Source organism: Cimex lectularius, unplaced genomic scaffold, assembly GCF_000648675.2.
Source record: "Cimex lectularius strain Harlan isolate CLEC.00 unplaced genomic scaffold, Clec_2.1 scaffold2, whole genome shotgun sequence".
Taxonomy (NCBI): domain Eukaryota; kingdom Metazoa; phylum Arthropoda; class Insecta; order Hemiptera; family Cimicidae; genus Cimex; species Cimex lectularius.
Window position 1 is genome coordinate 707,386 of NW_019394219.1, and position 17,028 is coordinate 724,413.

At 31.7% G+C, this 17,028-nt stretch overlaps 1 protein-coding gene across 10 annotated transcripts in view; it reads right to left on the minus strand.

The window, feature by feature from the left end:
- The window catches only part of LOC106667569 (actin-binding LIM protein 3-like), a 52,411-nt gene that overhangs the window by 20,900 nt on the left and 14,483 nt on the right, over positions 1-17,028 (minus strand). For 8 of the 10 annotated variants that reach the window (XR_002910933.1, XM_024230264.1, XM_024230262.1 and 5 more), the window contains exon 4: positions 16,522-16,712. Coding sequence is in view for 9 of the 10 variants with exons in the window: in XM_024230264.1 (XP_024086032.1) it covers positions 16,522-16,612 (91 nt within the window). In the remaining variant the exon portion in view is untranslated. Of the gene's footprint in view, positions 1-4,015; positions 4,430-16,521; positions 16,713-17,028 lie in introns of those variants that run through there. The other 2 variants (XM_014395638.2, XM_024230266.1) reach the window with 1 other exon arrangement.

Sequence of the window (17,028 nt, forward strand, 5' to 3'; positions counted from 1 at the left end):
CTCCAGAGAAGGTTTGGAGATGGTGGTGTAAGGCTTTGGGCAGACATTTCTATGAAGGGTCGAACAAACTTGATCTTCATACATACATTAAACGCGTTATCAAAAAAAAATCTACTAATTGGCGATGGTTTTATTTTCTTGCAAGCTAGTGCAAGGCACCACACAGCTGGTAACTGCTTGGAATGGGCTTCAATTCAATATTTGAAGTGGCCAGCATGTAGTCCCAACTTAAACCCAATCGAACACCTTTGAGACAAGTTGTCAAAAAGGGTAAAAAGTCGCCCGGTAATGCCAGAGAATTTGCAAGAATTAAGAATGGTGCTGTTGCAGGAGAATGAAAATATTCCACAGCACAACTTTCAAAACCTCATAAACATATTTAGTCATTATTTAGTCACTCCACATTAAATTGAATATTTTCTTCATTGTTTCCATAGCAACATTTTTTGGTAAATTTTTTTCTCAGTTTAATTTTTTATTTAAACATTTTATTTAGCCTTGTCTTATATTTTTATTTAAAAACAACCAGTAAACAACAACAACAACAACAATTATAATGATTGCAAGCATTTACGATATAAAAAAAGGATGGTTGCCACTTTTTTGTCTCTCAGTATAGTTACACTACAAGTTTTAAAAAACTAATAACTTTAACTCTGCTATAAAACTGTTGAGATTGTTCTTGTACTCATTTTTAGCAGAAAGTGCCTTTAGTAATAATTATGACAGCCATTGAGGTAAATAAATCATCTGGACATCAATCTATTGCAATGAAAATATTTACTAGACCAAAAGAAATATTTGATTAAAAAGAAATTAGTTCATGTCTGACATTCATCCGGCGTACTTTAATATTTTAAGCGCAAATTCGAATAGAGAAAAGGCCATACTGACAAGAATTCACAAAGGCCATACAAGAATAACACACAGGCACCTTCAGCCTGAAAGCGACCACGTAGGTGCTCGTTACGCAAGGTTAGAATAACCTTTTCAATTTTAGAAGGCTTGCTATATGTAAACATTATTTTGGCATACCGAACCTGTGCATAGTCTTGGAGCACAGCAGCGGGCACAGATTTCTGTTCTGGTACATCAGCACTATAGGGATTTTTAAATGTATGTAGTGGACATGTTATGTCTGTTTTCACTTTATATTGATTTATTGGAATGAATGTAACTTATTAGCACGAAAGGAAGGGGTTGCTTATAATCCCTCCCTGAGGAATATCGAGTACTCTGGGGTGAATGAGTAACATCTGGAGATTAAAAGTAAGTTATTAGTGAGAGTGGAGTGGGAATGTCAACCAGATATCTATGTTTGTGGTGATGTACATATATGTATTGTACGTTTTATTTCGAATCTGTATTTGACAACCTGAGTACAGTACTTCCTCATACAAATAAGAGTAGCAGATTTTGTAGCACACACTTAAAAGCAAAATCAGTAGCCAGATCGAGACTCAATTGGCTGCAGTAACAAAGTACACAAGAAAGAACAAAAAAGAAGGAAGACATGTCAAGGGTTGGAGATGACCTCATTTGTTTTTCGGCCTATAAACTTCCCACATTATATATAACAGCTAAGGGTTTTTAGTTCATATTATATGGCATGTTTGAGTGGGTCTTTAGTGTACATTGTATGGCGTGTTTGAGTGGGTTTTTAGTGCATACTATAAGGCAAGATTCAGTAGGTTTCTAGAACATATTATACAGCGTGTTTGTGTGGGTTTTTAGAGCATATTATAAGACACGGTTTACAAGGTTTTTAGTGCATATTATATGGCGTGTTTGAGCGGGTTTTTAGTGCATATTATATGGCATCTTTGAGTGGGGTTTTAGTGCATATATAAGATATTTTACAGGGTTTTTAGAGCTTATTATATGGCATGTTTGAGTGGGGTTTTAGTGCATATGATACGACATGTTTGAGTGGGTTTTTAGAGCTTATTATATGGCGTGTTTGAGTGGATTTTTAGTGCATATTATAAGACATGTTTTACAGGGTTTTTAGTGCATATTATAAGGGAAGATTCAGTAGGTTTTTAGAGCATATTATAAAGCGTGTTTAACTGGGTTTTTAGTTCATATTATATGGCATGTTTGAATGGGTTTTAGTGTATATTATATGCCATCTTTGAGTGGGTTTTTAGTGCACATTATGTGGAATCTTTGAGTGGATTTTTGGAGCATACTTTACAGCATATTTGAGTGGGTTTTTAGTGCAGATTATATGGCATATTTGAGTGGGTTTTAGAGCATATTATATAGCATATTTGAGTGGGTTTTTAGTGCATATTATAAGGCAAGATTCAGTAGGTTTTTAGAGCATATTATAAAGCGTGTTTGAACGGGTTTTTAGAGCTTATTATATGGCATATTTGAGTGGGGTTTTAGTGCACATTATAAGACATTTTACAGGGTTTTTAGTGCAATTATATGGCGTGTTTGAGTGGGTTTTTAGTGCATACAATATGGCATGTTTGAATGGGTTTTTAGTGCATATTTTAAAACATGTTTTACAGGGTTTTTAGTGCATATTATATGGCGGGTTTGAGTGGGTTTTTAGTGCATATTATATGGCATCATTGAGTGGGTTTTAGAGCATATTATATTGCATATTTGAGTGGGTTTTTAGTGCATATTATAAGGCAAGATTCAGTAGGTTTTTAGAGCATATTATTCAGCGTGTTTGAGCGGGTTTTTAGAGCTTATTATATGGCATATTTGAGTGGGGTTTTAGTGCACATTATAAGACATTTTACAGGGTTTTTAGTGCAATTATATGACATGTTTGAATGGGTTTTTAGTGCATATTTTAAGAATGTTTTACAGGGTTTTTACTGCATATTATATGGCGTGTTTGAGTAGGTCTTTAGTGCATATTGTATGGCATTATTGAGTGGGTTGTAGAGCATATGATACGACATGTTTGAGTGGGTTTTTAGTGCATATTATATGGAATCTTTGAGTGAATTTTTGGAGCATACTTTACAGCATATTTGAGTGAGTTTTTAGTGCAGATTATATGGCATATTTGAGAGGGTTTTTAGTGCACATTATTTAGCATATTTGAATGGGTCTTTAGGGGTGTACATGGCGTGTTTGAGTGGGTTTTTAGTACAAATTATATAATGTCTTTGAATGGGTTTTTAGTGGGTTTTTAGTACAAATTATATAACGTCTTTGAATGGGTTTTTAGTGCATATTACATGGCATATTTGAGTTGGTTTTTAGTCCAGATTATATTGCATATTTGATTAGTTTTTTTAGAGCATATTATATAGCATTTTTGAGAGGGTTTTTAGTACAGATTATATGAAATATTTGAGTGGGTTTTTAGTACATATTGTACGGCATATTTGAGTGGTTTTTGTAGAGCATATTATATGGAATACTTGTGGGGGGGGGTTAGTGCATATAAATCCGGGCTCATGCTATAATGTATAAATTTCTTCTACTGCCTAGCTGTCAATTGTGATTATACGATTGTTTTCTTTAGATGAAAAAATATACCTAGAAAGGTACATGGTTGGAAAGTGCAAAGGCCTCGGTGATTAAAAACGGAAGGCAAAAACCGTGAAACATCGGGTAATTTCGAAAAATGGTCCAGTCCTCTAAAAAGTGAAAGTTGCCTCAAAACCGGCGGCGGGCCCGCTGACGAGAAATCCCGCAGCCGGCCGCCGTCCTTGTTAACTTCATTATGCAAGTAGGTGCGAGGGGCTCAATTGAGGAAGATGACATCACACTCATAAATAAACACAAGCGATTCGATGGGAAAAACCAATTTTTCCCCCGGCCTCAACGACGAAAAACCGATTCCAGCTCGAAGGGCGTGGATCTTCTAAATTTAGACCAGCCTCAAACGCGTTGACAGCATTGCTAGCTTCGATTAAAGCAGACAAAAAAACAGTATACACAAAATAAAAATCAGAATTTCAGTATAAATAAATGGACAATAATTAATTAACAACTCCCATATGTATGATCACAAATAAAACAAAAATAATTAACTCACCCATTTCAAATATATAATTTGTTTTAATTAGTGATAGTTCCCTTTTTCTTTCTTTCAGAAGACGGGTGGATTTTGGAGAATGTAGTTTCTTTTTTCTTTGAAGAGGAGACCGTTCATGGGCGACCGGAGCGAAAATCAAACTAAAAACATTTTGACGGCTCGCCTATTTTCGATGGGAGGGGTCCGGGTACACACTTAACCTTTCGTTCGGATGAGCCGCGAATTATTAATTATAATTTTGAACAGCAGAATTATTAATAATTCCGTTTGGAATTATTACTAGAAGGGAGAACGGGATCCAAGAATCGCGGAAAAGGCGAAGTCGAAATTATCGTTAACCTCCGCTGGGGGAAGGATGTCGAAAGTCGTACAGTTCGCGGAACAGACGTCGGGGGGTCGGGCTCTCGGCCTAACATTGAACAATCAATGCAACCAGGATGACCAACTGTGCAACCGTTGATCGCGATCATTTCTCATTGCAATTCAAATTAGCTTCAAATAATTCAAAAACCAGTTTTCTACCGTATAGGATTATTTATTGTGTTCTTCTATCTTTGCAGAAGTCTTTACAAAATAATTATTGACCTTACCAGGGGAGGAGACACTACTGTCCTTTCCAATTATCCATTTGCCGGTTTCTTACCCTATTCTTAAACTCTTATTTTTATTTACTAAATCAACATAAAAATTTATATGTAATTGTTTTCTAATAATTAATGAAAATTTAAAAATTTACAATAACAATTATAAAAGTGAACTTTTTTTAGGTGTATGAAACATTCTTTTAAGCTACATATTTTGTTACTTTACATATTGTTAATCCTTGTTATTTTCCCTTTGTTTTCTTAGTTTTACTTTTATATTGTTATATTTTATATATTGTATACTAAAATATATAAACTTTTTGTGAATTGGATTAACTCCATAAAATGCACATTATTATAGAAAATTTCAATCCATGACCTTTGATTCGAATCCCGCTTGTGACACTAACTTTTTCATCTCAACCAAGACCTTACATAAAAATAATAATTAATTGAAATAAGTAATTTGGTCGATTAGACCACTAAACATAAATGGATTATAGAAAATGTACAGCGAGGTTTAAAATTACTAGGACACAGTTGGATACACCGTACAAAATTAATATAGTATCTGCAGAACTGCGACTACTAAACATAAGTACAAAATAATGACTTAAATAATAAGATCGATTGTCCACGATTAATCAATTTTCTAAATTACCATATTTGACAGTATATACCAGACAAAAAATATTATTTTCAACATCTAATTATAATAACAATTAGTTCATATTTAGTTTGATTCCTCGACTCGTGGAAATGAGTAATGATCATCCATTACATTGTGGCAGTTTCTACTTATTCTTAAATCAATTTAAATATTTAAAAAAAATATATTGATCATGGCAATGGCATTTGATTTGTTTGTATCTTTCTATAGTTTTCATTCAATTTTCATCATTCCTTGACACTTTCTTTATATTTGTTTATGTGTTTCTGTTGTTTAATTAATTTTTTATAATGCCCTCTTACTTCCTTTATATTTGTTTATATATTTCTGTTGTTTAATTAAATTTTTATCTTCCTCCTCATTTCCATTGTATTTGTTTATATATTATCATTCTTTCTCACATCCTATAATTTTTTTTATATATTTCAGTTATTTAGTTAAATTTTTATCATTCTTTCTTACTTCCTTTATATATGTTTATACATTTCTAATTTTTTTTTCATTCCTTCCCATTTCTTTTATATTTATTTATATATTTCTGATGTTTAATTAAATTTTTATTATCCCTTCTCAATTCCTTTATATTTCTTTATATATTTCTATTGTTTAATTAATTTTTTATAATGCCTTCACACTTACTTTATATTTGTTTATATATTTCTGTTGATTAATTAAATTTTTATCTTTCCTTCTCATTTCTATTATATATGTTGTCAGTTACTTTATTAAATTTTTATCGTCCATTCTTACTTCCTTTATATATTTTTTTTTCCATTCCTTCTCATTCACTTTATATTTGTTTATATATTTCTAAGTTAGCTTTTGTCTTTCTTTCTTATTTACTTTTAAATTTTAATCATCCCTTCTCAATCCTTTATATTTGTTTATATATTTCTGTTGTTTAATTAAAGTTTTACCATTTCTTTTCATTTCCTTTATATTTGTTTATATATTTATTTTGTTTAATTGTTTAATTAAATTTTTATGATTTTTCTCATTTCTTTTGTATTTATTTATTTATTTCTGTTGTTTAATTAAAGTTTTACCATTCTTCTCATTTCCTTTATATTTTTTATATATTTTTGTCATTGAATTGTTATTATTAAATTTTTATCATTTCTTCTCATTTCCATAATATTTGTTTATATATTTATTTTGTTTAATTTTGATTAAATTTTTGTGATTTTTTCTCATTTCCGTTATATTTGTTTATATATTTATTTTGTTTAATTGTTTGAACAATTTATTTTCTTATTTCTTTTATATTTGTTTATATATTTTTCATTGAATTGTTTTATTAAATTTTTATCTTTTCTTCTCACTTCCATTATATTTGTTTATATATTTATTTCGTTTAATTGTTTGATTAATTTTTATGATTTTTTTCTTATTTCTTTTATATTTGTTTATATATTTTTGTCATTGAATTGTTTGATTAAATTGTTATTATTTCTTCTCATTTCCATTATATTTGTTTATATATTTATTTTGTTTAATAAAATTTTTATGATTTTTTCTCATTTCTTTTACATTTGTTTATATATTTCTGTTGTTTAATTCAATTTTTATCATTCTTTCTCATTTCTTTTATATTTGTTTATATATTTCTGTTGTTTAATTAAAGTTTTACTATTCTTGTCATTTCTTTTATATTTTTTGTAAAATATTTTTGTCATTGAATTGTATTTTGTTTTTTTAATTTTTATCATTTCTTATCATTTCTTTTATATTTGTTTATATATTTCTATTGTTTTATTACATTTTTATCATTTCCTTTATATTTTTGTCATTGAATTGTTTTATTAAATTGTTCATTTCCATTATATTTGTTTATATATTTATTTTGTTTCATTAAATTTTTATGATTTTTTCTCATTTCTTTTATATTTGTTTATATATTTCTGTTGTTTAATTCAATTTTTACCATTCTTCCCTGATTATTTTATATTTTTATACACATGCGTATTATGACACAATACTTACAGTATTTTATCTGTTTATTATGTTGTATATGTCCATATTTTTAATACTAGGTATATTCATATTTTTTTATAAATAAATGATAATAATACTTAAGTAATTTTTGCTTTGTTTTCTTAGTTTTGCTTTTATATTGTATATTTCTATACCTAAATATTTTTGTAAATTGGATTAATTTCTTAAAATATATATTATTCTAAATCCTATAAGATATGCCAATTAATTGGTTTTTAATCATTTCTCATTAGAACGAACTCATTTTTACGACAATTTGACCGAGGAAAAGAAAGGCAAAACAGTTTTGCCTCAGTTTCTCCGCTCTTTAATTTTTCCCTTGATGCAAGAAAAGCGTGTGACGGCTATCGTTGATGCGTGAAGGGGGATCGAGTGAAAACTGAAAAGTCAAAAGTGGCTGGGCCGGACTTCGCACATACGCGCCAACATGGCGAACGCCTGTTAGCTCGTATTATTGACTTATTTTTTTATTATTTTACGATTAAGTTTTAAGCCGATTTTATTATGTTGGTTATTTATTCACACAATCTAGCTATGCTGCGGTGTAAGTATTTTTTATTGTTTTATCCCTCTTTTAAAATAATATTTCACAGTCTCATAAGGTTGTAGCGTTGTTCTCGGTTTAATACTTTGTTAAATTTCTAATTTAACGGAGAAGAAAAACTGCCTTGGCAAATGAAAGAACTGAACCCTGTTCAACACACTAACCCACTATTAAGAAGAAGTATGTGACCCACTTCGACTTTCAGTCGAGATTCTGCCGTCGACGAGTTAACACGGAGTCGTTGTAAAAGGCTGCCGTTATTTTGTCCTTAGAGAGAAATCCGTTGTAAATTGTTTAGAATCGTTTCCTTTCTCTTATACTTGATTACGGTAATGAGTTGCCCAATAGGTCAAAAGGCGTCCTTTCGTTTGTTTCCCATGACCTTAAGAGATGAGCAGTGATGAACGACTGCAGTTCTGTTTCTATTGGGACTTGTGTACAGCGCATTTATGATACTCAATATGCAGGACATGGAAAGACGGGCGGTAAGATGATTCTCTACAAAAATGGGCTTATATTCTTGACATTCCTCGGGTCGTGCCTTTGCATCGGCCTTCTTGCGGCATCCCTCGGCACGCGCTACTGGATCATCTCCAACGCCGTTATCCTCAACCGCAATGTCTCAGATGGCAGAATATTCTTCGGCCTGTTCTGCGGCGAGAAGAACCTCAACTATGGTATCGGATGGAGAACCAAACCTATAAGTGGTAAGCTAGACATATTTTTTTTCTAACTTCTAATTTTAAATTAAAAATTAGGGATTTTTAATAAGGTAATTTGATAATATTGTGGCGTCGGAGGCCACAACGGTTTAAGCGTTGACACGGTGCTCATCACTCTAAGGTTAAAGTCCTGGGTTCAAATCCAGCGGCCCTGCATTCGAACCCAACACTTACAAATGGGCTTTTTTTCAAAAACAGTACCCTGAGGGTTTATATGACCTCTGCTGGTGTGAACCCTCATAACAAGAAAAAAAAAAAAATCCATTATATTTAGTGGTCTATTGACCAAATTACTTCTTTCAATTAATTAATCTTTTTATGTAAAGTTTTGGTTGAAATGAAAAGTTTGGTTGAGATGGGGAGTTGGTCCAAGTGGATCAAAGTCACAATAGCTCAAGTGGTAGAGCGGCGGCGTATTTAGCCGAAGGTCCTGGGTTCGAATCCCACTCGTGGCACTTGCTTTTTCATTTCAACTAAAACATTACATAAAAAGATTAATTAATTGAATAATAATAATTTAAATTGGGAAGAATGCACTCAATTCTTTCACTGTGCTTTTGAGAAATATATATACTTTCAAACTATTTACTTCATAGTTTTACTATTTAACTATTTACTTAACAAAGTTAAAAAATCATTTAAAATATTGACCCCTATGGTATCAGTAAATTAAAATTATAAGTTAAATTTACTGTGAGTTCAATCCGTTCTAATTGGCCTTATTCCTGATTTTAAAATTAAATATTAATGGCTGATTTTAATTACATCCATTATGTTTAGTGGTCTAATTGACCAAATTACTTATTTCAATTAATTATTCTTTTTATGTAAGGTCTTGATTGAGATAAAATAAGTCAGTGTCAAGGTGGGATTCGAACCCAGCCGAAGGTTGTGGGTTCGAATCCTGCCGTGACACTGACTTATTACATCTCAATCAAGACCTTAAATAAAAAGAATAATTAATTGAATTAAATTATATCGGAGATAAAACTTATGTGCCTATTGTGACCGCCCAGTTCGGCCACATTAAACTTTCAACCTCTAATGAGCATGCTGACTCTGTGGCCTGTACAGACAGGCAAATTTTACAAATAAACTACCGGTTAAGATTTGAAACTTAAATTGTTCAGAAATATTCCCTTCGCCAGGATAAAATGGTGTTTGGAAAAGGGAAATATGTTGCAAAATTCAAATTAAAAAATGTTTATTTGAAACAGAAGCTAAAAACATTTGTAAAAATTAGAACTAAAATGAAAAGTTGTGAAATGGTAATTTTTCTCAATTTGGATTAAAACAAATCATAAAAGTAGTTAACACCAACTAAATCAAACATCTGTGTTAGAAATTTCACAACAGGAGAAAAGGCAGCGATTAAACCCTGCAGCAACAATCAGTTTTGTAGATGTAGTCAGAGTATGTATTATATTGCGCTCTTTAAGAGCTATTCTATCTTCCGTTCTGTGCTTATAGCACTCTGGTGAATGCTAGTTCATCAAGGAACTCTGTTAGTATGGCCAGTTGAAGTGGTTGAATCTCTTCTACGGGTACATTGCATTCCTGCAGGCAAGTGTCGCAACACAGTTAGCTCATAGGTTATTCTGAGTATTTGGTTCCGGGGCCATACTCCTGCCCACGTACCTTCTCGTAGCAGCAGATGGTGTCGTTATCAAGGGTTTTTATTTCTTTCCCTTTTTTTTGGTAATTAAAATTGTTTTGAAAATTTTGCTTGAACTCATCCTGTTAATGCCGTTTCTCCGGGCCATGAGTGTCAGATGTTCCTTCATTAGGCTGTTAGTGCTTGGCAATACATTGAGTTATTTCAGTTGTTGACAGATTTTAAAGAAATAATGTCTTTTATTAAATAAAATCCTATAGATTTTACCAAGGATTATGAACAAAAGAAAAAAAGACTTAAAAAAAAAAAAAAAAAAAAATTAAGAAACTTGTTGTTGCGATTTGAAAGATTTAAAACACTACTCATCTCGTGAAAGTTCTGTAAAACGAGGACAGTTTTATTTGCAATTTTTCACTTGTGGCTCAGACAGGAGTTAGTAAAAGAAGGCTGGAGTTAAAGTAAAAAATTTTTAATCGCAATAACTAAACTATGACACTGACTTCCATTAAATTGTCTACATTAAAATTTCCCAGAGATGAAAAACTTAAATATAAAACCTATTTAATAAATTGAATTATGCCAAATATAATGTTTAATTTAAATCCATTAGAGTTAGTGGTCCGATTGACCAAATATATTTTTTCAATTAATTAATCTTTATGTAAGGTATTGATTAAGATAAAATGTTGAGATAATATCTTATGTGTGGTGATTAGTGACCGTTAGTCGATGGTTATTCAGAAATCGAGAGATGCGGTTCGGTGTGATGTAGATTTCAGAAAAACATTTTCTTTATCATTCCTTTTCGATTTTTATTGAGATCATCTTCAGGGCCTGGGATTTACAAACATTGATTAAATTTAACAAATACATGTAGGATGTGGAAAAAAGTGAATTTATTCAATGCAAAAAATGAATGGCACAATTACACAGAAAACAAACACTGAGTGAATAGAAATACTTTGAATGAATATAAAAAATATATGTTTCCAATCCAAAACATCTTGGACTAAGGATCTTGGCTATATTATATTTTTAAATTGGGCAAAAAAATTAAATTCTATTAGATACATTGGAGTGAATAGTAAATCTTAACGTAAGATCATACAGTATTAGAAGATCATACAGTGTACATTAGAATTGATGTTTATATCACAAATGACAAATTAGAATTAGAATGACAAATGACAATTAGAAAGAAGACACTCAGTTTCTTTGTATATCTGCAAAAAAAAAAAAAATGTATAATTAATATTGTGGTGTTTACTTTCTTTTAGCGACCAATTCCTGTTTTTTCTCCCAGTCTGTCAAAAATTACAAACAACTGCGGAAAACATTTGAAAATTATAAATAGATGTTAACGTTGTACATCAGTAAAACTTAAAAATAAGAAAAACGGACAAACAAATTTGTCCAAAATAGGTGGGGCACAATAAATGGACATTTATATTGTTGTGAAGAGTGTATTGGCCTTCAAAGATACAAAATGATGTTTATTGGGGTTGAGGCCTTGAAGTAAAAAACAACATTTCTGTTTAAATTTTCATTTGAGCTTTTGGCCAATTTTCAGCCTTCATTAGGAATTTTTATTTTGAAACAGTTCGATGTTTTTCTGTCGTTTTCTTCAAGACCTCAACCCCCCAAAAAAATCGAGCCAATTTGTTGTTTTTTTAATCTGCCAAACTTGGAACATTTGAAGAAGTGTTATATTAGACATCATTCTACAGATGAATTATTATCGTAAGAATTGCAAATGAGAAGAATTCAAGGACAATAAAAACAACTTTATTATATAACACATAGAGAATTAAGGAATCCTGACTTTCTCAAGAAATGTGTGGTGTTTAGTGACCATTAGTTAATGATTATTTGAAGATGGTGAGACCTGTCTGCATGGTGTGGTTTTAGAAAAACATTTTCTTTATCGTGCCAATGTTTCTATCTTTCTGAAGATGGTCTCAATAAAGATCGAAACATTGGTACGATAAAGAAAAATTTTTTTCTAAAACCTACGTCACACCAGACCGCATTCCACGATCTTCAAATTATCTTCTCAAGAAAGTACCGACTGATGCTAAAAACTTGTAAGGAAGGTGGATAGGGTTTTTTTAGCCCTTTGTGTGCATAGGTTTTAAATTACCACCTTTAGTTAAAACAATTTTGTTTATCAATAAAGTGAAATCATAAATTGAGCATTATTGCGATGATGTCTGAGATATGATCGTGTTCTGCCTATGCTTGCTGCCCTCTTATCTTATCTGAGCCAACCGATTGAAAACAAATTTCCAAAAAGCATTTGACAGATGTAACTTCCATTAATTTGCAAATAATATGACAAAATGAAGATTAATCATTTAAGAATAACTTGCATTGTGATAAACTTCAAGAATTTTTTTATTGTGCTTATAATTATCCCATTTTTTAAATTTAAATTATGATAAATCAATAAAATAAAAGTTCAAAATGTATTAGAGGCTGCTGAATTTTGTATCTGGGATCCTTCCACTATTGAGTTGGTACATCAATTTCCTTGATTATGGCCACGGCATGCTTACAAGATATTCTTTTATGTTAGTATGCTGCTTTATTCCCAACATTTATCAGATTAGTCCATCTTCATAATGATAGAAAAGTCTCAAATGTTTCTTTTTTACTTTTCATCAATTTCTACCAATCAGCAACCACATCTCTAATTTATATTGGGGCATATATTGTGAATTAGTGTGGTCTTCTGTTCGTGCCACACAGTTTATGTTAAATATAAATATAAGTCAGCATCCAGACTGAACTGAGCCCCCATGATTATATAAACCAGGTACATATCTTCCAGTGCTTATTTATTTAATTAATTAAGTTTAATGATTTCCTCTCAGTGTGAGGAATTAAGGGGTAAGGAGGTCTCAAGACAAAACCTTCTTTAATTTTCTCTTAATAATTATCTATTCCAAACGTTCAACAATTTTTATTAAGTCATTACATTTTAGCAAATATTTTTTACGTTTAATTTAAAATAAATAAAATAGTGCCAACTCATAAATGTCAATACCTTGGGTTTAACCTTTACTCTACAATAAGCAGTTTTGTATTTTTTGAAAAGAGGCAATGCTGTGGTTTGAACCTTGTTATGAATAAAAGAAAATCCTATTAGCATTCATTAACAACACTGAGGAATAAACAAAATGAATATTAACACCTTGCTACTAAACTAGACAATAGAACAATAATTTGGAGCATACAGAAGAAAGTTGGACTAATTGTTTGAGACCTTCATATAGAAAGTTTACATGGTACATCTTTCATTCAATGGATAATTTTCACTTCTATTGGCCTGCTTATTGTCTCACGGGTACAATACAATGGATCTAATTTAACTTAATTCATATTTTTCATGTATTCATATGATTTCATTTTCTTTCCCTTATCTGCATTTAATTGTCATGAAATATTAGAGTGTAAAAGAAAAAGGGAGATAGAGTTGATTTGATATTAAATCTGCCCATATTTTTATTAATTTACTAATGTTATGAGATCATGAAAATATTTTGTTTTGATTGCATGTGAAATAATAAGCTTTTAACTACTTATTTTTAAAAAAATCTCTTACACTTTATTTACATGTTAAATACTTCTCAGAGAAAGAACCAAAATTTCATTTTAATTTAGAGTTTGTAAACAGTTTTCAATTAATTAATCATTATGTAAGGTATTGGTTGAGATAAAAAAGTCAGCGTCATGAGCGGGATTCGAACCCACGATCTTCAGCTAAATATGCTGCTGCTCTACCACTTGAGCTATCATGACTTCGATCCACTCGGACAACAACTTCCCATCTCAACCCAACCTTACCAATTTTCCCTCCTTTTTGCCATTTTTCAAATGTCGTGTAATCTATTCGATTCTTGCAACAAATGAAGTAGCCATGGAGAACTTAAGTGAAGATATACTTCATTTAACTTGTTAAATTCACTAGATTTCGTGGTCCAATTGACCAAACCTTTTAATTAATTAATCATTATGTAAGGTATTGGTTGATATAAAAGAAGTCCGAGTGGATCGGAGTCATGATAGCTCAAGTGGTAGAGCAATGGCATATTTAGCCGAAGGTCGTGGATTCGAGAATCCCGCTCGTAACGCTGACTTTTTTTATCTCAACCAATACCTTACATAACAATTAATTAATTAAAAGATGTTGTTTGGTCAATCGGACCACGAAATCTAGAGCTTTTGTAAACAGTATGGAAACTATCCCTTTGCTAAATACAGCATCTGAACAAAGAGCAGAGAGATTCGTATAAAATACACACACCTTTATTGTCACACTCGTCTGGACCAACTTAATATTTAAAATTAATCTAATTAATTATAAACAGTATTACAGGTTTATAATGATAGTTACATTGGTTGCAACAAAAACACTAGAGAATTTATGAGCGTTGTGCAAACTCACTGAAGACCGGATTCACATTCTTCAATATCTTAAGCCGGGTCCAGACGAGTGTAATGTAACACGTAACGTAACGCGTAATGCAAGGCAAATTCTTTGTGTGGACGCTACTACGAGCATTACATGTAACGCTCGCCCAACCGTTCGACCGGATCCATCGGGGTGTCGGTTTTTTGTGCGAACACAAAGGCGCTCGCAGTTCTCGTTTGGACGGCGTTCGTGGCAGTTGTGTAGTGTGGACGTTCATGATGTGGAGTGACGAACAGTCGCTTGAACTTATTGGTTTATACCATGTTCGTAGCAACTGAGTGGAACAGCCCCCTCTTCAAGATTCGCGTTACATGATTCGCGTTGAGTTCGTTTGCCGTCCACACTGTTCACTCTAAATTACACATAATCCACATTACACGTTACACCCGTCTGGACCCGCCTTTAGTAATAAACATTCCTATGTTTCGTCTGGAATTTTTCTTTTCCTCTGCCTTTCTGCCACATATTTGTCAGTCTTCACACAACACTCCTCTTGAATGTGTCTCAACAACACTTCCTGAGATTCGTGATCAGTTTCTCCTTGATAATGACTTTTCTGTGTCTTCTGGGTCGAGTCTGTCTTGATTTGCATATCCTACACTTTTATATTGGTCCCGAGGATGGAGGCAATTTCTGTGAACTGGTGCATATGTGTGCCGGGAAAAGATTTTCATCATCCCCTAAGGTTGTTGAGCTAACATGTGGTACACCACAATTCCTATTGTTAATGGATGCCGTGTGCTCAAATGTACGACAACCCTTTCTTGATTAGCTCTGCCCAAACTTGTTATCCCGTTCACGTTCTACCCAATAAATTACTGACTCTTAATTATCGGGGCTACTTGGCAATCATGTTTTCTTCCACATACTCTAATTCTTGAAAATGTTCCTTTTTCCCTTTCTTGAACATCAATCGGAGTGCAAGATTTATGATTTATTTATATGCAAATGGACAATTGTCCTTATAAAAGAAATGAAACAACATATACTCTGATAGTTTTTACTTACATTTTGTTGTTTGAAACAAAAGTTTAGTTGAAAACAGCAAACTGTGAGTAAGAACTATCTGTTAAAAAGGTGAATACTTACCCCCATCTTCATCATTTGTAAATATACTCTGGCCTTTTATTAAGATGTACAAGTTTAATATTTGTTAAAGTCTTTTATAATCAATACAGTAGAAATCCGTTTATCCGGACTTGAAAGGACCAGGGCTTGTCCGGATGATGGAAAGTCCGTATAATCCAAAAATTTGTGATTTTATTAGTATTGTGTCATAAAAACGGAAAAAATATATACGAAAGTGAACACTTTTATTCATATATCAAGTTACATTTAAAGTAATAGATAATGTTTATTAGTTTTATTTTTGTTTAAGTTCGGACACACGTTTCTCGAAAAATTTAAACATACAAAATACCTAATAAAAATATATGTAATAAAAAACAAACCTTTTCACTGGAAGCCAACATACGAACAACACGATAACAATTTCTAGTCTTTTAAAATAGGATATTTATTTATTTATTTTTAACAAAAACGTGACTTTTGGCCTCTCCGACCTCTGATCATGTGACTAGTGGAAGGGCCTTGATTTGGTGGCCTTTACGAATTTCGAACGACGAATTAAAAGTCCCATAGATGAATTATGAATTTTAAAAAATTAATAACATGCATTGAGAAATATGAAAAATTTATAAAAAAATATTTTAACAAATGGATCCAGAAAATCTGGATAAACGGGTTTCCACTGAATATAATGCACAGTATAAAAATGTTAAACTCTTTTGAATTTAAATCAATTAGTTATACGATGTTTATAATTTCAATGCAAGATTTTTTGTTGACTAATGTTTAAATGATTTAATTTAAAAAAATGAAATAAATGTTTAAAAAACTCACCGCCTCTTGTCATTATTTTTGGTTTCTCAGTTATTGAAGAGATGAAAAGTTTGAACACCTTCACTTTTTGGGTCGGCACTGTGATATGCATATGCGCCGGGATAGTATTCTCAGTCTACTCGGCAGTGCTTGCAGTCATTAACAGTGCTACTACTCCGATCCTGACGCTAATTGGAATCCCTGGCCTGTACCTGGTGAACATAGTTTCAAGTAAGTTGTTGATGCTTTACTCTAAAAATGTCAATATTTTTATTTTATTTCATTTTTCCAGTTCTCTTTCAAATTGGAGCCGCTGGTCTCTGGGCAATCGTTTATTACAGCAAGCTCATTTATAGCGTAATGGGCACGGATAACAAAGGGTGGACTACTGAAGGAATGGCAACTTTTGGTTTGTCGTATTGGTAAGCTGTATAAATATATTATTAAAAATCTTTAATATAAAATTACAAAAATTGCAATTATTTATTTATTATTCAACAGCATGTATAAATTATAGCAAATACATTT